The 26,861-nt window shown below is 38.8% G+C and overlaps 1 protein-coding gene across 2 annotated transcripts in view; it reads right to left on the reverse strand.

The window, feature by feature from the left end:
- Positions 1–26,861, reverse strand: part of LOC128891202 (uncharacterized) — a 46,037-nt gene that overhangs the window by 13,128 nt on the left and 6,048 nt on the right. For both annotated transcript variants that reach the window (XM_054150522.1, XM_054150521.1), the window contains one exon: positions 1,769–4,737. In XM_054150522.1, coding sequence (XP_054006497.1) covers positions 1,769–4,087 — 2,319 coding nt within the window. In that variant the 5' untranslated portion in view covers positions 4,088–4,737. The remainder of the gene's footprint in view (positions 1–1,768; positions 4,738–26,861) is intronic.

Here is a 26,861-nt window from a genome sequence, read left to right on the forward strand (position 1 = left end):
TTCGCAAATTTTAAGTTACTTTAAAGGGGTAGTCTTTTTTGACCACTTTCGAAACAATTTTCATGATCTTTTTCAAGCCAAAGTACTTGACATAAACTTTTGAAATTTGGTATGCTTATTTATATTTATATGTGTTGAATTTATTTAACATTTTTATAAAAATAAGACATTTTTTCATATCATGAACGGAAATATTTATGGTTAAATCAAATGGGTCACTCTATAGAACGTGGAATTTTAGATGAAAGATACATATCGATTGGTGGATAATGGCACCGGTAAATTCAAATACGTTGAAATAATAATAGAACTAGGGAATAAACCGCTCTGGAATTAAATTTTTAAAAAATTTTATTTACACCGACGAGCATCCTTTTCTGAAATTATGCCTTGGTGAACCAGCAAGTGGAAATAACCACTCTTTGGTGACCGATAAACAGCAGCGAAGCGAACTAATATTGGAACACATAAAGGAACAAAGTAATGGATCGAAGAAGAGAACCCGTTCAACAATGAACATCGCTATTTGGAATTATCGACATGTCGGAAAATTGACAAGCCAATGTTAAGCAACGTGAAGCACAATACGTGTGTCTATCGCTTGATTTTAAGGTAACCGTATCTTCAGTTATATTACAGTTTCGCGATTGCCGTTTCCATTGATAGAATTCGAGTAAAAAGAAAAAAATTTTAAGCAAACTTATTAACTTAGCGTTATTGCCCCTAAGAATATTTGAACACGAGGAATAAGATAATTCTAATTCATCAAATTGGCAGAAGTATTAGGTACATAAACTTTTCGGATTTCCTGCACAATTCTGAGAGATTTTTGACTTCTTTCTTAATTTTTACATATATTTATGAGTCCAATTATTTATATAAAATGTTCAATGTTAATAAATTCAATACTTACACTTTTAGTACCATTGATTAATTTATCAATGAGAAAGTATGTTTATATCGAAACTTTTTACTGTTAACAATACACGGCAATGTTATAAAAGAAACCTAATGCCTTAAAAAACAAAATATTGCATCCTATATTATCTTGTATAAGCAGCGACATTTAGAAAATAAATATAACGCATCAGCGTAACGAAAACTTTTCTAGCGAAATACGTAGATTTTTTTTATTATATTAATATTTGTATTTTTTATGCAACTCTAAGTACCGCAAGTTTAGGTTTTTATATGTCTTATTTTGGTACAATGACATTTTGTTAAAAATATACATTTTTTTAAACGGCTGTGCATTTTACTAGCTTTTGTATTAAGGAAACTAATTAGTTTCGCTTCACTGTTCTAACTTGAACCAAGTTCAAGTTATCGTGTCCACCGCAAAATCATTTATTTTTCAGGCGCTCCACTAAATTGTCTGCCAAACCGCCATTTGTTTTAAAAAATGAGAAAAATAAAAAATGATTTTCTAGTCGAATACTTATGTAATACATTAATGTACTTCAATGTAAACAAAATCTTGTTATCGCTTCAATAAAAATTCTTGGAAAAGCCTAAAAATTCGGGTGAATAATGTGGCGTAACCCTTTAAATAACCTTGAAGATTTATTTGTATTATCGTGTTTTCATATGGTATCACGATTGATCCAATAACATTCAAGAAAAATATTCCTTCCAAATTACTTTCAACTGAAACCTAATTATTCCCATTCGTTACGAATCGTCAACACGTCAAGGTGTTAAAGTTCTCAAACAAGAATTATCAATTCGACATTCGGTAAAGGAGATAATACGTGAAATTGTTTCTTACCTCGCCGCCCATATTGGAGATCCCGATCACCGATATCAGGATGGAGGCATCGGTCTGGCTAAACCCCATCTCGATAGCGTTGTCCGTGAGGTAGACGTAAGGTACGTCGTACCACGTGTGCAAGAGAAAATTGCTGATGGCGAATAGCAAGAAACGCGAGTCGGCGAAGTGCGAGAAGTCGAGCATATCGACGACGAGGTCCCAGAACTCCCAGAGACCGGCGTACCAAACGAGTTTTGTCTTCGCGATAGTGGTCATCGAATTTCTATAAATATCAGGACAACTGGAGGCCCTTAGCCGGTATCGGTGTATATTCAACATGGCACCTCGGTAGGTAAGACTGTGCCTATGCATTCTAATGTCCTTCAGATAAGCAGTGGGTAGCCTTCTCGTGTGCTCGAGGGTGCTGGACCTTCTCAGAGTGGTATCGAGATTGATCTTTTTCAACCACCACAAACGCCACGCGGCGTCCGCTTGCTGCTGAAGGGTCTGATCGTCGTTCGGCGAGACCTTGTCCTTGTTCTCACCATCCTTCAGTTCCGACAATGAGCTAGGCGTGGGCACGAACCTCGCCGACGGTGTGCTAAGCTGCTCGTGAAGTGCCCCGGAATCGCTGAAGCTTCTCGACGATATTAGAAGGCTCGGATAATTTTGCAGCAAGACGTTGTATACGTTTTTCCGTGTACTCAATAATTCCAGCACCTCCAGGGGAACCTTCTCCCCGTTTTTAACAAAAGTTGGCAGGCTCACCAGACTGGAGAACAATTTTTCTCCGTCTTCCTCCTCTTGAAGGCGAAGATTCTCCATTATCGCTAGAGTGTTCAGCGAACTGTTGGCGGATATCGAATCGACGCTGGAACTTTGTACCCTGGTTCTCTTTTTCTCGCGAATTTTCCTCCTCTCCTCGGTTTTCGCTTTCGCTCTCGTAGTGGTCCATTCGAGGTCTCTCATCAGACACCCGCACACGGCTAGGTTCAAGAACAAACCAGCCAAAATTAGGGTCGTTCCTCGCCAACCGTACTCGGCGAGCAGGTATTGCGTGACAGGTGCGAAAATGAACGTCCCGATGCCGCTACCGCACACGGACAAGCCTGTTGCAAAGGACCTCTTCTTGTCGAAGTAGTAAGCAACGATGACAACGGCCGCCACGAAGCATAGGGACAAACCGAAACCAGCGAGAATGCCAAAAGTGAATATCAAAACTTCCATCGAGTTGGCGTAAGAACTTATCACGAAGCCCGTGGTGGCTAGAATACTGCCCGCTATAGTGACTCTTCGGCAACCGTACCTATCCGTCATGAAGCTAGCCACCGGGCCCGATAGCAACGGCATCGCCATGAACAGGCTGCCGATCCAAGCGGTCTTGGACTTCCCCTCGCCGAAGTAGTTTAAAAACTCGACGAAGATCACGCCGAAAGAGAACGTGATACCGTCCGCGATAAGGTTAACCATAAAAGAGGCTGCGACCACCACCCAGCCCCAGCCTCCGTCGGGTGGCGTCGCTTCGCAGAGTTGCCCTAAACTAGTATTATCCTCGGAGCTGCTGGTAGCCGAGGTGGGAATCGAAGGGCTTGGCTGCGATCTATCCTCGCGGGAGTATTGCTTCTTCGAATCTTTATTGAATTTCACGTGATGCTGTTGCTTGTCTTCCCTCAGCGATTTCCCGTTAACGAGCTTCTCGGTGCTGTTCTCGGATGACGAGCGATTCTTCGACGACAAAATCCTCGTAGGCGAATCGAAGATCGAGTTCCTATCCGTGAGAACGTTCTTGCGTTTCTGCGGACTGGAACCATCCTCCTTGTACAGGCTGTCCGATTTTTTCACGGAGTTCTGCGAGTATTCCTTCAGTTCTTGTCTCGCTTCTTGGCGTATCCTCGAGCCAGGCACATCGTAACTGTTGTACGTTTTCTCTAAACAATTCTGCTCCTCCTCGTCCTCCGACTTCTCGCTGACCACGTCGTTCTCGTAACTCTGATCGTTCAACGTCTTCAATTGTTCCTCGACGAGGATCCCGATCTGATCGGATTTCTTCCTGTGCCGCTGAGCGTCCTTGGCGAAATTCAATTCCACCGAGGTTGCCTCGTCGCCTTTCCGCGATTCCGTTCTACGCGGCATCTCCTGCGGAGTTTTGTGCCCCGTGGAGCGTCTCCTCTCAATCAGAAATTCCTCGTCGCCGTTTCTCGTCGCAATCTCGCCATTCTTCAAATCGGCACGCAACGCTGCGTCGTTGTGATCGACACTTCTGGTGATCCCCGTTTTTATCGTGTCATTCGATTGGGTCAGCTTCTCCTCACCGTTGAACCTGGCCCACTCGGCCATGATGGTGATACCAAGTGATATAAGGAGGGCCCTGATGTTTAGGCGCGGTCATACAAAAGCCAACACGACGACATGGAACTCCACTTCTTCTATTTCTTCTTCTTGATCTTTTATTTTCTACTCGAAATGATTCCGTTCGTTTACTCTTGATCAACAAAGAAACTCGTCTTTCGGTTACCCCCCCCCCTCTCTCTCTCTCTCTGACACGAACGAGAATATTCGTTGTTTTTCGTTTTTCTTCTCTTTATGCTCTGTTTTCTCTCTTCTGTATTTCCCGCAGCACTCGATACACGCGCGCACCGCTACAAAAAAGTTACAACGCACGAATAACCACGACGTACGGACCGATCCGGAACCGGTCTAGTTTCGTCCTTGACTTGAACAACGGTAAGCACGGCCACTCGTACAGCTGTCTGGTGAATTGACGGCGTAACGGCAACAGCGATGCTGAGGACGTGGACGATTTAAAGTTCTTTGAAGGCTGATAAATCGCACCTGGACCGCCACCATCGCAAACGTGGCCCAGGATGCACGAAGTCTTCCTTCTTCTCAGGCCCTGGTCAATCGGAACCGCCTCCTCCTCCGCGAAACGATCGTCAACCCAGGCACCCATACGGCGAACGGTACAGTTTCGGCGCTTGCGGTGTATTCTAGGGGCAAAATAATAATGCGTTTGTGTAATCGACAATCAATTCAAGGAGTACTCGCGGGAATGAGCAGAATTCTTATTTAAATAAAAGTCTCGAGTTCAAAATAAAAGATAAACAGAAAAAACTATTTGATACTGGTTAGGAAATAAATTATAATTAAAAGATTTCTTTTTTGTTTTTACCAGTTTCGAGGACTAAATAGTATCATTTCACAATTTCGTGTAACTATAATCGATGGAATGATACTAAATATTTGTATAACCATCCGGAGGTAATGGTATTGTAAAAATAATAGTGCCTCGGTGTCATCGATAATCAGTTAAAGGAGTACTCACGAAGGATGAGCAAAATTCTTATTTAGATAAACGTCTCGAACTACAAGTATAAGATAAGAAACGTGTTTTTCGATGCTTATCGAAAAGACGTTAGAATTGAAGGATGTATTCTTGTTTTTTTACCAGTTACGAGAACATAATAGTCTCATTTAACAATTTCGTGCAACAATAATCTGGACCTAAGCAAATTTTAATCGAAATAGAAATAAGAAACAAACAGAGAACATGAGTAAAGAGTTATTAGGATTAATAAAACTTATGCATGATATCGACCATAAAAATTATATGTAATATTTTCTTTCTAAAAAAAAGTATTAATTAAACAAGTTGAAAATTTCACTCTTTAATATTGAATGATCATTACCTATACACAATATCCGAAATAAAAATTATATATAGTATGTTCTTTAAACAAAAAGAAAACTTTAAATATTGCTCTTCTTTGAGAAAAATATAGATTAATCCCTTCAGTAATCATTACAAAATTAAAAAATGGAAAAGATAACACATTTTTTTTATGGACGAATTTTATTTACTGAACATATATATATCCCTCATAAACGCCATTTCGGGCCTGAAAGTTGATATCTACTGATTACTTTTGGTAACATTAATCCTAATATAAATATGTGAAAATAAAATTAAAATTTACCCGAGTTACCTCGGGAATGGTCCTTAAGCGGTTAAACAAAGTTGCTTAATTGTTCACTTACAAACAGGAAACCTGACTATCTGTCAAATGTTTTTAATAAGTACATTTTTTAATCAGTATAATAATCTTATCTCCAGATAATATTGATCGTTACTTTATTATGCTTGTTAAAGTGACTGTTTTCTCTTAATATAGAGAAGATTATTCAGTTGTGATAACTACCGATATCGCCTCACTTGAAAAATGATAAAAAAAAATACTATTACGATTCTATTGCCTGCAACTTCTTCAGATATTCGAGTACATCACTCATAATTATAGTCTTTTCATTTTCGATAAGCGCAGATATTCTACAATATAATAATACAATCATTTTATATTTTAGAACGTGACGATAACACGTCTCGTATACCTTTTTATGTGTAACCTTTCTGATAAAAGTTACGAGAAGTTACTGAAACATTGAAAAGTCATTAAATACTTTAAAAATCTGCACTATTTAATCTAATTGTAAGAAATATAATTAATATGCACACAACTTATTACTGAATATGTTTTCTTATTTTATCTTCTTTTTCCAATAGAATTAAATTTATTTAGACGAAAACAAACAAGTTGATCCATTTTTTTAATATTAACCCTTCCAGTTTTTATAATAAAAGGAATATGAACGCCATCAAAGTTATTTGGAAAGACCATAGAAAATTAAACGAAATTATGTAATTTAATAAATAAATCATTTGCCTAAAATCTACTAGAATGTGAGTAATAAATCATGTCAAAACTTATGTAATGACGTAATTTAGAGAAACTTTGAACAATACCGATTGTTTGCTTAGAAATGAATTATAATTCAGTTGAAACCTTTAACTTGTATTAATTACATTAATACAAGAGAACACATTACACAGATTAAAATATACGGTTAGATTATTTGAAATTTACCAATTACGATCGCGTGAGGCGAGGAATATTTTATTCAAATTCGCAAGCAATAAATGGAAATCTTGAGATTTGTTGGGAATCATCCATCAACTGATTATATATTACTATTCAATATACCTTACTTTTCCGTCTACGCTTTTAATCGATCGGGAGGCTATAAAAGGTACCAAACCATCTTCAACGCAAATCAATACTGTTCCGGAGCTTAACGTTATTTTCCATTACTACCAACCGCATATCCTAAACTTCATCCTACCCTCCCCACTATCTCGTGCTTCAAATTACTAATAAGTGTCGTTTATCTTATGCAGTAAAGCTCTTACTACATCTGTGAAAAACAGTAAAAGATACTTGCTTTTAATGAGATAGCTTTTATTGGAAGCCAAGTAACGGTCCATCAGATAAGTCTGCCTTGTAAGGACTTTATGCTATTCAATAAAAACAACATTCGTTCTACATTATTTCAGAAAATATAGCAGAAAATGTTTGAATTAGGAGATATTATATAATGTTCCTATCTTTTAGGATACAATCTTAGACTTCTTTGATTACCTTTAAAAATTGCATCATTACATGCGAAGTATAATATATTCATACGCCGTACTTTATTATACAGATACTCTTTTTCGCTTTTTTTAAGTGTGTACTGTTCATACTTTATCTTTCTAAGTTTTTTTTTTTTTTTTTTAATTGGATAATTAAGGTCACATGCACCTTCTCAGGTTATGAGTGACCACATTTGCTTTGCGTCTGTGTTGTAGTCATATAGATTTTATATTTGATTATAGATTCCGATATCTTCCAGAAAGGATAGAATTGTTCTACATGAGTCTACCTTTTGTAACATGTTTGCTACGTTCGATATATTATATCGCCTCCTTTTTGCACTATATTTGGAACAGTGGGCTAGGATGTGCTCTATGGAGATTCGCGTCTTACATGCATCACACATCGTTGGGGTTGTTTTCGCGATAAGGAATGAATGTGTAATTCTGGTGTGACTTATTCTTATTCTGGTTAAAATCACTTGATCTTTTCGCTTCATAGATACTGCCGGACTAATATCGTAAATATTGTTGCGAATGTTATGTATAGCAGTAGGTCTTGAAGTTATCCAGTCTTGGTTCCATCGTTCCTTTGTGACTTTGGTGAGGTGTTTCTGAAGGTCTTGATTGGAAACAGGTGTACAGTGTGTTTCAGATGGAAGGGAGCTCGCTTCTTTTGCTGCTGCGTCTACTGCTTCGTTTCCTTTTATACCAACATGTGATGGGATACAAGAGTATATGAGGTCTTTTCCAGTGCTGTTGAAAATAGCGTTTTTTTCAATGACGTTCTGTATTATTGTATTGGTGGTTTCCAGAATTTGCAAGGCAGATATGGAACTTAAGGAGTCGGTTAATATAATAAAGGGCCTAGCCGATTAAGATGGTCAAAACTGCCCTTAGAGCTTTTTCAATGGCTCTTGAATCATTCGAAAGCTGACCAAGAAAAACCCCTCTGAGTAAAATTTTAACCCTCTAGCTTGCCCGTGAGGGTAGTTACAGGGTAAAATAGATTTTATGTATTTTACGTCAAAATGTGACTTAAATATTTTTAAAACGCTAAATAAATATTGTCAAACTTATATGAATAAACCATATACATAATAAGAAATAGAAAAAATAAAGTTTGACGTATAGAAAAAAAAATGCTACCGATAAGGGGATTCGAACGCTAAGAGTATCCCCGCTCCCTAGTCTGACGCCTTAACAGCCACGTCGATCGACGATATTGCTAGGGATGCGAACATTCCTGTATATATCCAACAGAATACAAATTTTTCTTTCTTTTAAATCAAATTTTTTAGGTAAAATAATTGCTTGTTTCAGTGTAATAATGCTAAAAATTACTTAATATATGCTCACGACAAAGCTAACAAGTGTAACTTTCCTCTTCGCAGCAAAAACGTCGAAAAAATTCAGTTTTTATTGTTTTTGACAATGAAGCAGCCGAACAAAAGATTTAAAAAAAATTGACGACACTGCCTGTTATTGTACTTTATCAGGGAACCAAACAGTAGAATAGCATGTTTTCATATTTTTGAGAAATAAATGTTTTTCCGATTTTTTTGAGGTTTTTCATTTTTTACGGCCACAGTTTGCAACAAACAAATTTGAAAAAATTCTCAAAAATGCGCCTTAGGATCCGAAATGTGTCAAATTTTTTTTAGAATTTTAGAATGCATTTGAAACCGGAAAATGCGCCGAAAAGCGTAAAATCTATTTTACCCTGTAACTACCCTCACGGGCAAGCTAGAGGGTTAAAATTTTACTCAGAGGGGTTTTTCTTGGTCAGCTTTCGAATGATTCAAGAGCCATTGAAAAAGCTCTAAGGGCAGTTTTGACCATCTTAATCGGCTAGGCCTTTTGTCGTATGCTGATTTCTTAACATGTAGCAGGGCTTGGAGGATAGCATGCGCTTCGCTAGAGAAGACTAAGTATGAATTAGGCAGCTTGAATAGGAGTTTGTCTTCGGGCTTGCGTACTGCACATCCTGTCCCTTCTTTAGACTTCGATCCATCGGTAAATAGTTGTTTGTGGTTTGGGCAATCGTTAGCTAGTTCTAGGAACAGAGCTTGTATGATGCTTTCGTCTGTGTTTTTGGAAACTCGTGAGAACTTGTTCTTGGGAGAACTGGGGGGATTTCAGTTTGTAGGTCTTGTAGGTAATGTTTTATTCGTAGGTTCAGCGGTTTCGGTTGCGTAGGTTTTATGCGGGTGGCAATAGAGTGATCATCTGATGTTATTAATTTAAATATAGGGTTTGTTGGCGTAGAAAATTTGACAACTGCGTAGGTTAGGCTTAGTTGCTTTCTTCTAACTTCTAGTGACTGTACATTGGCTTCGGCTAATAGTGCGACGACTCGACTGGTCCTAAATGCTCCAGTTGCAATTATAACTCCCGCAAAATGGATGGGTGATAGTAGTTTAAGAAGGTGCGGTTTTGCCAAGTCGTATACAATTGAACGGTAGTCTATTTTGGAAAGAACTAAGGCTTTATATGTTTGATCTGGATATGAAATTCAGCTCCCCAGATTTTTGACGCTATGCTTTTAATGATATTTAGCTTTCGGATGCATTCGGTCTTCAGGTTCTTACGGAACGGAGTCAAAGAATGCTTTTTGTCGAAAACTAGTCCAAGAATTTTAGGGGTGTCTGTTATTTTTAGTTGGTGCTGCCCAAGATACAATTGAGGTTGATAATTTTGGTCCTTCCTATTGTTTGAAAAGATAGTTACAGTAGTTTTGTTCTTGGAAAATTTGAATCCTGTGTGTGATCCAAAGTTTTGGAGCTTGTCCAGATTGTCTTGCAAAATTTGATGGCTAGTTTTAATATCTTTACCCGTAATATAAATTGTGCAATCATCCGCAAATAAAACATGTTTGACCGGTTTAGTAAAGATTTCTGTAATTTCGTTTATTGCTACCAGAAATAATGTTACACTTATTACTGTCCCTTGTGGAACTCCATTCTCGATTATGGTTTTATTCGAAAGGTGGCCATTTACTCGGACATAAATTGATCTGTTTCCGATGAAGTTGCTGATGAATTGAAGCATATTTCCATTGACGTTTAGTTTCTGTAGTTTTTGTAGGTTCGATGTTTCCATACCATGTCATACGCTTTCTCGATGTCTAAGCAGATGGCAATTAGATGTTGTTTTTTCCGAAACGCTTCGCATATACTTGAGTCTAACGTGGTGAGACTGTCGATTGTTGATCGGTGTTGTCTAAAACCGTATTGGTTTTTCCCCAATAGGTTGTTCTTCTCTAAATACCATCGTAGCCTTTTATTTAGAATTTTTTCTAAAAGTTTACACAGACAACACGTCAGGGCAATAGGTCTATAGCTGTCAGCGTGAGATTTGTTCTTGCCTGGTTTCAATATTGGAACTACTATTGCCTCATGCCAGCTATCTGGAAATACGTTATTTAGCCATATGCAGTTAAAAAGATTTAAGAGGTAATCCACCCCTACTTTAGGCATCTGCTGTATGAAAATATTTGGAATATTATCGGGTCCTGCACTGGAGTTTTTTAATCGCTGATCGAAGTTCAGTCAGTGTTATTTTGATATTTAAGTTATTGTTATTGTCTGCACTGATGTCATGCCACAATGTTTTTTCAACATTTGTTTTGGTGCTAAAGAAGTTTGGGTCAAAATTTGCATTGCTGGAGTTCGTGGCGAATATATTTGCTAATATGTTAGCTATTTCTTTAAAGTCAGTTGTGATGGAACCGGTTGGTCCACTTATGGAGGTAATTTTGGAGTTGAATTTTTGACCATTTATTTTCTTTAAGTTACTTCACATTTCCTCGCTTGTCGTTCCGCTGATTAGCGAAGATATGTAGTTCATCCACCATTCCCTTTTGGCTTGTTTCAAGGTTTTCCTTGTTATTGCTTTTCTAAATTTGAATTCAATTAAATTAGTGTCGGTCTTATGCTTCTTGTAAAAATTGAATGCATGTTTTCTTGTTTCTCATTACATCTTCGCATTCTTGATTCCACCATGGCAGATTGTTGCTGCGTTGGTTATTTGTAGTCTTGGGTATGGAGTGTGTGACTGCGTTGTTAATTAGTTTCCCGAATTCTTCCAATAGCTCGTTAATTCGTTTGCAGTTTTCATTGTTAGGCATTTCCCAATGTGAGATATATTGTTCTATTATTTTACTGTAGTTTGGCCAGTCCGCTTTTTTGAATTTCCATCTGGGTTTGGTTACAAAGTCATTTGAATTTCTACCTATTAGTTCGATAAATAAAGGAAAGTGGTCGCTGTTATATAGATCCTGAGAAGCTGTAAGTTTTGTGATATCACAAAGGGAAGGACTGCAAAAGGCCAGATCAATCGAGCTATAGGAACCGTTGAATAGGTTGAAATGCGGTGGTTCGGTGGTATTTAGAAGTACGAGGGCGGTTTTGATTATTATATTTTCAATAATTTTGCCTCTGGTGTTTGTGTATGTTGACCCCCACAGCGTGTTGTGGCTATTCAGATCTCCTAATAGAATAAAAGGTTTAGGGATTTGTTGTATGAGGTTGGAAAGTTCCGCTTCCTGCAGTTGATAGTTGTTCGGGATATACACATTGCAGATATGTAGATATTCTCTTTCCAAGTAACGTAGCTGAGGCTGCAACTGCTTCCAGATTGGTTGTAAGTATTATGGATATTATATCGGAGTAGTATATGTTTTCTTTTAGGTATATTGCGACTCCTCTACTTGCAGCTATAGAATTCGGTCTGTTTTTAAATATAACATTGAAGCCTTTGATACTGATGCATTTATCTTCTTTACAAATTGTTTCCTGTAGACACAAAATATTTGGCTGATGGTCGTGGATTAGTTTTTGTAAAAATTCAAATCGAGCGATTAGACTGTTTACGTTCCACTGTCAAATTTTATTTGACATGAGCTGTTCTCAAAAGGTAGGTATTTAATTTGGAGGAGGGTTGGATCTAGAGAGTAGAGACTGTGTCTCATTCGTAGTTTCGTCCTCAGATGAGGGAAATGGGGAGTCTGTTGACATGCTGAAGTGAGGAGGTTTCAGTAGTTTTCTAGTGATTCTGGTAAAACGGTTTTTAATGCTCCTATCATTTAAGTGAGGGTATAGTTCATGCATGAGAGTCACTAGGGTGTTGGTGTCCTCTATGTATTCTGCAAGCTGTCTCCTTGGTGTTGGTGGGTCCTTGTGCTTTTTCTACAAAATTTTTAAGCTGATTATAATTTAATGGTCTACCTGGTTCATCCAGTATATGCTGTATGGGCTCTAGCAAAGCATCAAGATTTTTCGCCGTGGTGTCTGTGACAGTAATAATTTTTTTTTGTGGTTTGTGGGCTTGCTTCTTTATCATATTGTTTGAGATGCTGCTTGAGATGTCCGACATTTCTTCACGCGTACGTTTTAGTGTCATAGGAGTTTGGTCTGCTTCTACGTTTTGTACTACTTCCATGTTATCCGTTGTTTCGGTATGGGTTTTGTTTATTGGTTTATGGGGGGTGTTTGCGTAACTGGATTGAGGTACTGTTTCAGTCGTTTCTGTAGTAACAACAGAGTGATTTCCTTGTAATGAATCGTTACTTATTGGGTGGTCATCGTTAGTTGTACAGTTTTTTGCAACATGTCCTTCTTGCTTACATAAGAAGCATTTTACTGATTCGGTGGAAGGGTACACCCAGTATGTTGTTTGATCGTGTTCTATTTTGATGGATTCTGGTACCTTGTGTACGTCTTCTGGATGTATGTAAATCTGACGACGGAAACTAAGTATGTGTGAGTACCCTTCCTTTGTTACGCTGGCTCTTAGAAAGAAGACAGCCGATTCTCTTCTGATTTGTAGATTGTCAAAACTTTCTTCTATTATTTCGTGGGGAATCGTTGGGTAAACATTTGATATTATGATGCGTCGGTATTGTTGCGAGCACCCTTTGGATGGATCCAAGGCCTGCTGGTGCTCGCGACCGGAACATGGAGACAGCGAGAAGAAGGCGATCGGATCGATCGCCTATCAAGCTGTCAGATTCGAGCAAGACGCCATTGAGAGCAGACGTTCCGAAGCTATATTTAATTGCTTTCCTATTGTACACATTTCTATTGTAAAACTGGTTGTTATTTATTAAAGTTTGTGTTTATGCCGAAACGCAACATTGGTGTCAGAAGTGGGATGCCCACTCGTAGTGGTCGACCGCGTCGCGCTTCCGCGGTATCCACGGAACCTTCTCCTCAATCGACGCCCGAGCCTCCCTGCAGAAGATGTTCACCGACCTCCAGCGGAGCTTCGTTGGACAAATGCAAGAGCAACGAAGGGAGGATGAAGCTCGGAGGAGGGAGAAAGACGCCGAGGACCGGCGGATACAGGCGGTCTTCGAGACGCGACTGGCCAGCATCGAAGAACGTTTTTAGGTCGTATCTGTTCCAATAGAAAACAGCTATTGTTCAGGTAGTGACGACGCGAACTCTCGGGCTGGGGAAACAGTGCCGGTTATAGAGAGTGTTAATTGTGTAAATAGTGTAAATAGTGTTCGCCCGGCAGTTACCCCTGTCGTAGGGGCGCCCGCCGCCTCCTCGTTGTTAGATCGACCCTGCGTGTTTAACTTGGGGTACGCAGTAAAACCGACCATCTTTGACGGGAAAGCTTCGTGGGAAGAGTATAAAATTCAATTTGAGACCATCGCACGCGCTAACGGATGGAGTGACAGTATCTTTAGGAGGGTCGGCGAGGAGCGTCCTCACGACGCTCTCCGCTGCCCAATGTGAAAATTTTGCAGATCTTGTTTCGGCGCTTAAATTTCGCTATGGAGCGAAAAATCTCTCAAATTTGAACTATGTCCTTTTCCAAAGCCATAAACAGAGGAGAGATGAGAGCATCTCCTCGCTCGCCACGAAGATAGAACGATTAGCTCAATCCGCGTTCGCCGATTGCCCGGCGGAGACCCGCGATAAACTCGCCGCCTCTCAATTTGTATCAGCGTTGTCGAGAGCTCCGTTATGCAGCGGGAACTGCGACTCGGCGGGTTTACATCTCCAAGAGCCGCCGTCACCAGAGCTCTCGAAATCGAGGCCGTCGAGGCAATGTCGCGTAGTTCGACGGTTGAGTCACGAGAAAGATTCCCTGAGAAACGGAAGGCTAAACCCTTTAATTATTTTACAAGGTTTCCGGAAAAGAGGAGTAGGCCCGACAGACCTGAAGAACTCATCGATGACGTGCCGAGGATCACCTGCTGGCTCTGTGGCAAGACTAGACACCTTCAAAAGGACTGCTACAAGGCCTAGAATGGTCAGGCAGGAACGACAACTTCGAGGAAACCTTTTCAGGGAAACAAGAAGAGGACGGCGTAAGGGGGAGACGCCGAACCAAGAATAACAGTCCCCCCGGTCGTTAAGAGTACGGCGATGCAGGAGGCGACTGGAGGTCCGAAAATTCCAAAGGAGGAGACGTATGTATGTGAAAAATTGGCGGAAAGCCCTGTAGAATTTTTTTAGACACGGGTTCTTCCGTTAATCTTTTGGAGAAAGAATTATGCCCATCGAAGAACATCATACGGACAAGACTCGACATTCGTTCCACTACTGGTAAGAAAATTAAGGTCTACGGCAAGGAGGGTTTGGAAGTCGACATTGGAGGATTTTCGACCGTAGAAGACTTTTACATCGTCGACATGGTGGAAAAGTGCATCCTGGGAACAGCCTTTTTGAGGAAACACCATTGCAACATCGATCTGTCCCAGAATGTGTTGTACCTTCCCGGCAACTCGGAGATTCGCCTGGACGAACCGGCCGCCGAGAAGAAGAAACCCGAGAAGGAGAAGGAGGCGATCATTCCACAGCATTTGGAGGAACTGTACTCCCGCTGCTCTTCAAGTTTGTCAGAAGGACAACAGAAACTATTTGCTGAGCTACTTTGTGAATTTCAGAATGTTTTTGCGGTGAATTCGAATCAGCTCGGAAACTGCGACAGGGTGAAGCACACCATCAACACGGGAGACTGCTCGCCCATAAAACAGGCCCCACGGAGATTGCCTATACATCGCCGAACGGAAGTGGACGAATTGGTCAAGAAAATGATCGCCCAAGGCGTAATCGAAGAATCACGGAGCCCGTGGTCTTCTCCCATCGTCATTGTGAAGAAGAAGGATGAAAGTTTGCGATTCTGCGTAGATTTTCGACGACTGAACAAGATCACGAAAAAGGACTCGTACCTCCTTCCCCGCATTGAGGATACCCTGGAAGCCCTCGCTGGATCATCGTGGTTTTCTACTGTAGACTTGCAGAGCGGATATTGACAGATCTCTATGGACGAGAAGGATCGAGAGAAAACTGCTTTTTCGGTAGGAACAGAACTGTGGCAGTTCAAGGTGATACCCTTTGGATTATGTAACGCTCCTGCAACTTTCGAACGTCTGATGGAGGACGTGCTTCAAGATTTAACTTGGAAGATTTGTCTAGTATACTTAGACGACATCATTATCTACGGGACTGATTTCGAGCAAGAGCTCGAACGCCTTCGAACAGTGTTCTCACGTCTACGTCAGCCGGACTATTAATGAGCCCCCCAAAAAAGCTCTATCTTCTGTCGGGAAGAAAGGTATCTGGGACACATCGTCAGCGAGAGTGGAGTCAAGACGGATCCAGAAAAGATCAAGGCAATTTCGGAATGGCCACAGCCGAAGAATGTTACGGAATTGAGAAGTTTCTTAGGATTGTGCACTTATTACAGGAAATTTGTAAAGGATTTCTCCAGGATCGCCAAGCCCCTGCATCGCCTCACCGAAGCCAAACAGAATTTTCTCTGGACCGAAGATTGCCAAGAAGTCTTCCAGGAATTGAAGAAGAGACTGTCTGGGGCCCCGGTCTTAGCCTACCCAGCAATCGAAAAGGATTTTATTTTGGATACCGACGCTTTTAATTTCGCTATAGGAGGCGTCCTCTCCCAGGAACATGAAGGACAGGAAAAGGTCGTGGCTTATTTTTCCAAAACCTTAGGGAAGTCGGAGAGGAACTACTGTGTCACCCGAAGAGAATTACTGCATTTCCATCACTTTCTTTACGGTCGCAAATTTCTCATTAGGACGGACCATGCAGCGCTTCGCTGGCTGCTTACCTTTAAGAAGCCCGAAGAACAGATCGCTCGTTGGATCGAGCGATTACAGCAGTACGACTTCGACATTCGCCATCGGGAAGGAAAGACATGGAAACGCCGATGGTCTTTCCAGGAGACCCTGCGTCGAAGAAGATTGTAGGAATTGCGTCCGACTAAAGAAGAGAGAAGCAGAGGACAAAGGAAATTTGACGAAGAAAATACACCGACTTTTCGCCGTGGGAGAGGACACCGAGGGATGAAAAGAAAGTCAGAGGAAGGATGAAGAAATCGGCTTCATCCTTGAAAAGAAGAGGGAAGGAGAGAAGCCTGTCTGGGAAGACGTAGCTCGTTTTTCTTAAGTATTACTGGTCAATTTTGGATTCGCTGGAGGTTCGCGAAAGTTTACTTTTCAGGAAATGGGAGTCCCGCGATGGCGCAACGACCACGTTTCTTTTGGTGGTGCCACGCGAAAGAGTTACGGAGGTGCTGAAGGAATTTCACGATACTCCTACAACTGGACATTTTGGAGTGAACAAGACCTTGGCGAAGATTCGTCAATAGTTCTTCTGGTCTTCGTGTCGACAAGACGTTGTAGAGTGGTGCCGGCAGTGTGATACCTGTGCAGCGAAGAAGGGACCACGGCAGAGGGGAGCGGGGGACCTGAATATACAACGTGGGAGCTCCGTTCGAGAGGCTTGCTCTGGACATTGTAGGTCCGCTCCCGAGATCCCATGCCAGGAACAGGTTTATGCTGGTGGTGGCGGATTACTTCACTCGATGGCTTGAAGTCATCGCGATGCCGGACCAGCGAGCTGTCACAGTGGCAAGAGCTCTTCTACAAAATGTAGTGTGTCGTCATGGTGTACCTTTGGAGATATATTCGGACCAAGGAAGAAATTTCGAATCCTCCGTGTTCAAGGAGTTGTTGAAGCTGCTTGGGGTCAGGAAGACACGGACGACCCCTCTGCATCCTCAATCCGATGGACTAGTAGAACGTCTGAATAGAACGTTGCTACAATATCTCTCAATGTTTGTTGCAGAACATCAGCGTGATTGGGACGAGTGGATTCCCATGTTCCTTCTCGCTTATAGATCGGCACGACATGAGCTACCCAACTAACGCCAGCGATGATTCTTTATGGTCAGGAACTTCGTCTTCCCCTGCAGCTTTGGAGAGGATTGCCTCCGGAAGTGGAAAGGGAAGAGGATGTAGAACGAGGATACTCGGAGTGGATCCGAGGAAAAATGAAGAAGATCCACGAATTTATTGGACGCCGTTTGGATGTTTACAGTTCGAAAATGAAATCCTGGTACGACAGCCGCGTGAACGCAGTGGAGTTTCAGCCCGGAGAACGAGTGAGGTTGTACCAACCACGAAGAGTGAAAGGAAAGTGCCCGAAATTACAAGCGGACTGGGAAGGTCCTTATACGGTGGTGGACCGAATAAATAACATCATCTACAGGATTCAACGTTCACTCAAGAGGAAGTGCAAGGTGGTCCATGTGCGCCGCCTTGCGAAATATAAAGGACGATTTCAAGAGGAAAGAGGACGTCGAGGGACACCATCGTGAAGAGTGAAGATTAGCCTAAGAACTAATCAGTGGCCTGGGTTACGCAGATTGTTTTCGTAACTCGGTCCTCTTTCTTTTAGTTTGTTGCAGGGAACGATGCGTTTCCGAGTTCCCCAGTGTGAGTTCATTGTAAGGGACAGTCCAAGTAGGGTGGGGACATAGGGGGGGGGGTGAAACCGCCCTGCTAGCCTCCCTGGAAGTGATCCTGATCGTGTTCCGCGAGACACGACCCCGACGGAATGATTCCGGGGGATCCCCAGGTAGCGTAAGCAAGGGGTGGTCAGCACTCAGGAATAGGTGTCCCTGTTCACTGGCCGGACGAGCGACGCTGTTGCTCAGGTCGGTCAGAGGGAACATCGCGAGCTCGGGAGCGTTGTTGGGTGTACAGATGGTACCTTGGACGACACCACCCGCCTAGAAGAGCCAAGAGGAATCAGAAGTTGAGGAGGCGAGTTTAGAGTTCTGGGAAATTGATTGGGGAACGAGCCGATAGCACACCCACAAGGCGTGGTTCCCTGCTGTCGTGCTGGTTCGCCTTTTCGTCTTCCCGATTCAGTCCGGCTCCACCGATTTTTTCTTTTAGAAAGGGAAAGGAATTAATATGGAATTTATTTTTGCAAGGAAACTCCGAGAGATCATCGCCGGACGAATGGATTGGATTTTGGACAACCAGGAAGTCGACAAGAATATTAAATTTTCCCGATCGCAGGATGACTGAAGTTCTCCGCTCCTCTTCACCCAAGAAGAAGAGGCGTCTTCGTAGAAGTCGAAGACCAGTCAAGAAAGAAGTATTCAAGTTCGAAGACGCAAGTGGAGGGTGGAGACAAGAAGGATCCATGTACCCACGCCTTGTCCAAGGTTTTTGGGTGGTTTTCCCTTGGGCGTGAAGTGAATACCGAGGCGGCGGAGGGAAGGGGCCACGCAGCATCTTCCACTCTTCCGGACCAGGGTACGGCTGCAAAGAACAACGGGACTGCGGCGGTCGGGACGCCCGCTTCTTCAGAGGGGGAGGCAGTGTTGCGAGCACCCTTTGGATGGATCAAGGCCTGCTGGTGCTCCCGACCGGAACATGAAGACAGCGAGAAGAAGGCGATCGGATCGATCGCCTGTCAAGCTGTCAGATTCGAGCAAGACACCATTGAGAGCAGACGTTCCGAAGCTATATTTAATTGCATTCCTATTGTACACATTTCTATTGTAAAGCTGATTGTTATTTATTAAAGTTTGTGTTTACTCATTATGTCGAAACGCAACAGTATTTATTGATGAGCGGTGTCAGTGCGAGGTTTGTGTTGTTGATTCTAATATGATTGTGTTTACCTGTAATGTTGTCTGCGATATTCTTGTTAGCGAGAAATACACAAATTCTACCGTTGGAAATTCTCGATATAAATCGAATATTACTTGAACTGGTTAGTTTTCCTAAGGCTTGGGCATACTCTTTTATTGAAATTCCCTCTTTAGCTTCGATTACGATAGCTTGTTCTTTCTTTGGGAAGCTGTCTCTTTGAAGGACATTGGTGTAACTTCGGTGGTGCTGTACATTGGGGGTATTATTTGCAGAGACGATGTCGGTGAAAAGATTGCACCGAAAAGCTTGCACGCTCCTGTGAATGGTGAATACTGGATTACAGTTATTACACTATTAAACTAATGAGAACTTCACTTGTAAACTTTAAACTGACTCGTAGTGGCACTCGCGTTCACGTTACGCACGGAGTTTATAACGCGTCTGATCGCTTCGACTGTCACTCGAGGACCCCTCTTTCTAAGTTTGTACGTAACATCGATTAATATTTTGTTATATTTGAATGGAAACCTTCAAGGAAGTATGCACTTTCAAAAATTTTACGCTCGCGTTAGATTATCTTTTGTAATGATTACCAAAGTTAGCTGCGCTTATGATGTTCCCTCGGAGGGGACATCTATGTGCAAAGAGTTAACCCATATATGTGACAGGACTTTTTACTAAGGAACTAAAAGACTTGATTCCGATGGTGAGATGTTCAATAAAATAAATCTAACGACGTTGGAAAATTAAGTATTATCACAACTGTTAGATTACGTAGTTTCTAATCGTCTTGAACTAAAGCTTTAGTCTCGTAGAAATTTTCACGAGTATTAGTTTGGCAGTAAACTTGTCTCAGACAAATAAGATTTCCTACACTAATTTTTACACTAGATAATCCATCAAATATCTTCCTTTATCGAGTAAGTCTATAGAAGGCCGAAGTTTGAGAAGCACTGCTTTATCCAGCGCAGAGTATTTCTTTCATCCCTGATGTTCAGACTCACAGTGATAAATTGGCCAGAAAGGGTGGTCCTCTAATTGCTTTGCGTGATGCGTCGTTAGAGCGTCGAAGAAGCTCGATGACGGCTACCCGCGGGAAAAGGTGGTAGTATCGATGCCAGAAGCAGATTTCTCACGTCGTAATTTCGAGTTCGACGTTTGGCAGAGAGACACGTCGGCGACGTTGAGATTTGCTCCTGGCATTTCGTAACCATCCGAAGTAGCTCGAGTTAGAGTCGACGATTATAAATGAAGTTCATTGTGTATGAGTTGCTATCAATTTAACAGTGGCCACTATGATTACGTGCGTATCTCGCGCGATCCCCGGTCTTTCCTTCCGTCAGGTCTTCTTCTTTTTCTGTTTCTTCGCCATCTTCTTCAGGGTCTCTCGAGCTTCGGTTTTCCATCGCGCTATTCACCACGAGGCCTTGAGCCAAGGTTTCGAAGAAGGAAAAGCCTTGTTCATGTCGCTCTCATTCCATCCATTAGCGTTATCAGACTTTGGAAATTAGAGGGATTTTAGAATATTAAATTCGGCGCGAATCAGATGCAAGTTTCTAGTGGTGCGTCCCGAAATTCAACAAAGGGGATACATTTAAAAGGTAATAGAAAGGGGTACGTTACGACACCTTACGAAACTTTATTAACACGTTGACTAACCCAGACTAATAATCGTGAAAATTCTTACGTGGCTAAAATATTGTGTTTATCCAATTAAAAATGATGTAATCAAACATTTGTGGTAGTACTTATTCTTGTAACCTCTTTAAAAGTTATCCATCCTATCCAGATCAATTTTCTTTACCATCTTACTTCTAGAATTAATTTATTTAATGTCCTAGTGAAAATTCTTGTCACCTATATATAGGTGACGTGACAGTCAACGTGTTAAGAAAGAAACATAGAAGTTTGTTTAAATTTTTCTTACGTAGAATTCAACTTTCTTTCAGGTTTATTTAAACATTTTAACAAAATCAAATAGAAATATAGAAAAATTGAAATTTACATAAATTTGTACAGTCTAATTAATATTGATTTAAAAATATATACGTATGTACTATCGCCAAATTCGAAAAAGTTAATTTTAACTATTTATAGTATCTTATTATTTTTTTTTAATGTATAGATTACGATGTAGTTCCTAACCTATTAATGTTTACACTCCAGGGCAGACTTCTTAGTTAGAGTATTAACAGTCTAGTAAATGAAAGATATAGTTAGATGAAATTAACAATTGATTAATATTTCGTACTGAGCATACATTGTTACAAATAATTAAAGAATCATTTACTTTTATCATTTAATTTCATGCTATGTGGAACACTGAATGATAGCATTAAGGCGTCTGGCCACCCTGAGCGCTCGCCAGATGGGTACTATTCTTAAAAAATGTATAAATGCGAAAATATAGAAAAAAATATTTTTATGTTTTGACACATACTAAAGAACGGTTTAATGAACACATGAAAAATTGTTTGAGGTAACAAAAAAAATGGTGACGGTTCAAAAAGTTTTGTGAAGGCCTTCGGCACGAAACGCGCGTGGGCTGTACCATCATTATATTCTTTACGTTGCATGTGAAAAAGAAAAAAAATATTAGATTGTTTCTGAAGTTTGTCGCAAGAGAGTAGCAATTGGATTTTTTTTTCTTACCATTAAGAAAATTATGATGAGCCAAAGATATTTTTTTTTTATTTTTCACCGAAATTTCACGAGAAAAATCATCAATAAAAAAAAAAAACTAACCAAGTAATCGCAAAAATCCATTGCTACTCTTCAGATAATGTATCTAAAAGTAGTGTGTACAAATTTCAGAGCAATCGGACCGATAGTTTACGAGATTTACGTTGTACCATTTCGAAAAATGTAGTTTCGAGATAATCCCAAAAGAAAGTAAACGTGCGGTCCGATTGCTCTGAAATATGTACACACTACTTTTAGATACATTACCTGAAGAATAGCAATAGATTTCTTTTTCTGGTTAAAAAATATATTTTATTTTGTTAATGTTCTTATTGTTTAAGGTCATTTAAATATTTCCACCAAATTATATATATAACTTGTAAACAAACTGAGCAGGATAGTTCGAAATATTGGAGAATCTTGTATACGTATATATAAATTAACTTACAAAATTTCAAAAGTTAATGTCAATTTTTCTGGCTACAAAAAATCATAAAAATTGCCTTGAAACCGATGCAAAAAAAAGAGTACCCTCTTAAATGCGCAGCGCATATATGAAAAAATAGAGTCAGATGAAATCGTTCCAAGGAGTTAACTAGTTCTATACATATATTCCATAGGTCCAATCAAGCCACGAATTTCCTAATTCACGTGCGAGTCGTTCATTAAGAGAGCACAAGGTTCGTAAAACAAGTAATCGGACTCTTCCTTGTGGTCTGAATCGGGGTCATCGCTGAGCCCGCAATTATTTTGTCGAATTAAAGAAGAGCATGCCCTCGCAAGGCTTTCCTTCCACGCCAACGCGGAAATTCGTTGGTAGAAAGCTGTTCGAGACCTCGAAACACAAACGAAGTACCAGTAACAACAAAAATTCCATTTATCTAAACAAGCTGAGTGTTCGATCGATTAGGTAATATGCATTTTGTAACAGGCACGAATGACAAGTTCTTTTTTGCAATGGAAATAATGATTGAATGATAATCTTTGTTGTTCTATATTGTGATTATTAAACTGAACACTTGCTAGAAACAAATTTTTAATATGCATTTTGTATGGTTGAGAGAATAAAAACTTTTGCATTTTTCTGTGGTTTGTAAAAGACATTTCCAGCTATAGTAGTTAAGATTTTCGGAATCGAAAACATTAAAGGTAAACATAATTGGTATAGATTTCTAAATCGAAATACTGAACATAATAAGATAATTAATAAAGCTACTTTCGTATATATAACATTGTAAATTGTGATTATTGCTAAATGACGTCGCTCTTTATACATATGCAAAGCTTTTTCTTAATGTGATCATATTTGGTAATAAGTCTTCATATTAAGTATAAAACAAAGAAGCTTTTATTCGTGTAAACACACGAAATATTATTCTTAATAAACAATTTCTTTCAAAAACGAAACAAAGAAAATGAACTTTAGCTTTGTACAATAAATTAATAGTTCGAGTACTTTATTACATCTTTATCAAATATGTCAAATATTTTAATATAATATTCTATTTTCGCTATCTTATTTTAATTGATAAAATTCCACATTTCAATGAGAGAAAAGAGGAAACGTGTAACAACGAAGAGAACATTACGATAAAAGATGCATTAAGAAAAAAACATATGTATAGATGAAAATTAAAAATAAAACAGCTGAATCAGATTTTTATATTTTTATTTATTTTCTTTTACAACAGATTCTACTTGCCTTTGAAACTGCTAATTGGACAAATAATAAAAGTACTACTGTACTTCATAAAATGATAACAAAAAATTATTATTAGACTGCCGGTTTGATGTATTTATGGCATACACATAGAAAACATACATAAACTATGCATAGTGTATGCAAAATATATTTTTTTAAATAATATAATAATATTAATGTTTTGTTTTGCATAAGTACAGAGACCTTTTGATTATGTTTAACATATATTTGTCATATTTTCTTGCATCATAAATGCATTAAATGCGTAGTTTAATTGATACAAATTCTACAGGATTTTTCGTACGTGGACACAACTTCAGAGATGAACTTAACATACAAAAATTACAACTATAGATCCTCATACGGGCAATGTTCTACCTGACCTAGTTTTAAAACTTATCGCCACTAAAAATAACTAGTTGTATCGTGAAGATAGTTTTTTTAACAGAACTATATCCGAAGTGCAAAAGAATGTTTAGCGAGTAAGCCGGCGTGATATTAAATTGTAATAAAACCGATGTTATCGATCATTTAATCGCTACTTGAAATGAATTACTTCATTTTTACTTATTTGATACATTCAAAAATTCTGTACATATGTATTTGAATTCGAAAGTTTTTCACACGGTTTGTATTTGCAATTCATGTCACGCACTCTTTAGTTGTATATTAATTGCAATCTATACCGTGAAAGTATTTGAAGAATCAAGGTAGAACTGTTTTATCCGTGGAAAAGGAGCTTGAACAAATAATGCGATAACACAAAGGCTTGTACCGTAAATAAGGTTTTAAAGATTTTATGGAACGTGCTTTTCTCTCGCGATTGCGATGTGCACCGTTATATTATTATTGAACAAATTGTAGATCTGTATTGGTACATGTAGGTATTCTTAAAAGAAGCCTTAAAATTTGTTAATAAACATTTTAACTAATGGTATGGAATATATCCAATTTTGCTATTTTATTTTATTTTATTTTATTTTATTTATTTATTTAGTTTTATTATATTTCATTCATCTATTTTATTTTATTTCCTATTTAATTATAGATAAACAAAATCGTGAAAATCCTTTCGAGAAATATTTTATACATGGAACCGTATACATGGTGTTCACTTATAAAACAAAACTTTTACTGACTTTCTATCCGAGTCATTAAATGTTCTAAGTACGCAAGAAATCAATTATGCACAGTAAATGAAGACAAAAAAACAGAAGGGATAATTGTTATACATACAATCACATCTTATTAGAGATGGAAGTAACAAACTAATTTATCGATCAAATTAATTCTCTACTACAATAATTGTCCTCTAAAATTGCGATAAAAGCATCGTTAATAATTGAACAACTTTATAATAAAATTTGAAGTACATCAATTTGACCGAATTGGTTTTATTATTAAATGAACTAGTTTCAGCTGAGCCCATAAATTATTTTAGCAGACCCCCCGGAAAGTTAATAATTCTCAATTGTAGAATAATAGGAGCCTAGAAATCGTAGAATAAGGAACCTGCGAAATAGCTGCGTTTTGTCGACAAAATTTTGCAGAGCTCTGGCAACGAGTACGTCAATTGTTCGCAGGATAAATTCGTCTCGTAAAGCTTTTAACTCTTTTCCGTGTTGTAAGCCAAACGTCGCGAGACAAGCTTACTATTACCTTAATTGCATTAGTGATTAAAAGATAGGGCAAAAAGAAAACCCGTTGCGTAACTCCTTAAGTCTACTTTTAATAGTGTTTCGTAGGTTGTGCTTCGTAACTGTGTATAAATTGATGCACTTTAGATCTGTATAGTAAGAAATATACTAAATTTTAGATACCTCAAATTAAGACAGACCTTATTAATAAAATAAGGATAGCAGAAAACATCGAAAGGATTCGTAATCAATGAGAGAACATCAAATCATGGAATACATTTGAGATAATTAAAATTCATCAAATTAAGACAGTTACCAACTAATTATTAAAACAAAAATTAGACAAAATACTGAAAGTATTTTCATTTAGTGAGAGAATATGATATCACTGAATGCATTAAAAACAATTAATAACAAGAGCTTATAAAATATATAGGAACAGAAAGTTGTGAGAATACTATATAAATAAAATAAAATACTCGCAAAAAGCGTATATGAGATGTGACAAACGTTGACGAGACTCTAAAGCGTTCACTTTTTTAGAGGGTAGAAAAGATACATTAATATGTGCAGTCTGAGTGAATATAACACAAAAGGGACGTACGCCCCTTTATTGCAAAGAAACGTTTTAATCTGTCCAGGTCATAGAAGATTATGATTGAATGAAAAATAAAAAAATAATTGTGGAAACCATTACTTCGCCCAACATCAAAGAGTGGTCTTTCATTCAATTAATCGAAAATATTATTCATATTAAAATGAAGTGAAAATAAATGTTTTAAAATCAAACTATTAGGAAAAAGCTGTAATTTAAGGGGGCATTTCACTGTGAACGCACAAAAAATGCATATTTTCAATAATTTTTTTCTCAGGAACTATTGCATAAAACTGAATGAATGTTTTTTCCCCTTAAAGGTATGATTAAGGAAACTAAATACAAAATTTTTTTTGGTAAAAAATATTTTGTCATTTATTTACAAAATAATATGCATGTTTGCAAAAAAAAGTTATCCGCTGGCCCAGATGATTTTGGCTTTCCTGGTAATCTGAAACAGAAAATCGAAAAAGTTTATTAAACTATGTCGTCACACCTATGGTCGGAACCTCCACTTCTTTATTTCATCGAAAATAAACAAAATGGCAGCGTTTCTTGTGAAAGAGAAAAAAAAACACTTTTTTTGTACCGTAAATCAGGTGAAATTGTAAGTAAAATTTAAAATATCAACTACTTGGAGGTTCCGACGATAGATGTGACGACATAGTTTAATAAACTTTTTCGATTTTCTGTTTCAGATTACCAGGAGAGCCAAAATCACCTGCGCCAACGGATAACTTTTTTTTGCACACATGCATATTATTTTGTAAATAAATGACAAAATATTTTTTACCAAAAAAAAAAATTTTGTATTTAGTTTCCTTAATCATACCTTTAAGGAGAAAAAACATTCATTCAGTTTTATGCAATAGTTCCTGAGAAAAAAATTATTGAAAATATGCATTTTTTGTGCGTTCACAGTGAAATGCCCCCTTAACATAAAATTGTCTTTCCTTTCGATAACTCTATTATCAATTAAATAAATGTTTAGATGGCCTTGATGCTAATGATTTTAAATAAGAATTAACGCGCTTAACACATTTTGCGAAACATGAAATTTAAGAATTATATTTTACCAATATTTCCTAATGTGAACATG

Source organism: Hylaeus anthracinus, unplaced genomic scaffold (genome assembly GCF_026225885.1).
Source record: "Hylaeus anthracinus isolate JK02 unplaced genomic scaffold, UHH_iyHylAnth1.0_haploid 12001, whole genome shotgun sequence".
Classification (NCBI taxonomy): domain Eukaryota; kingdom Metazoa; phylum Arthropoda; class Insecta; order Hymenoptera; family Colletidae; genus Hylaeus; species Hylaeus anthracinus.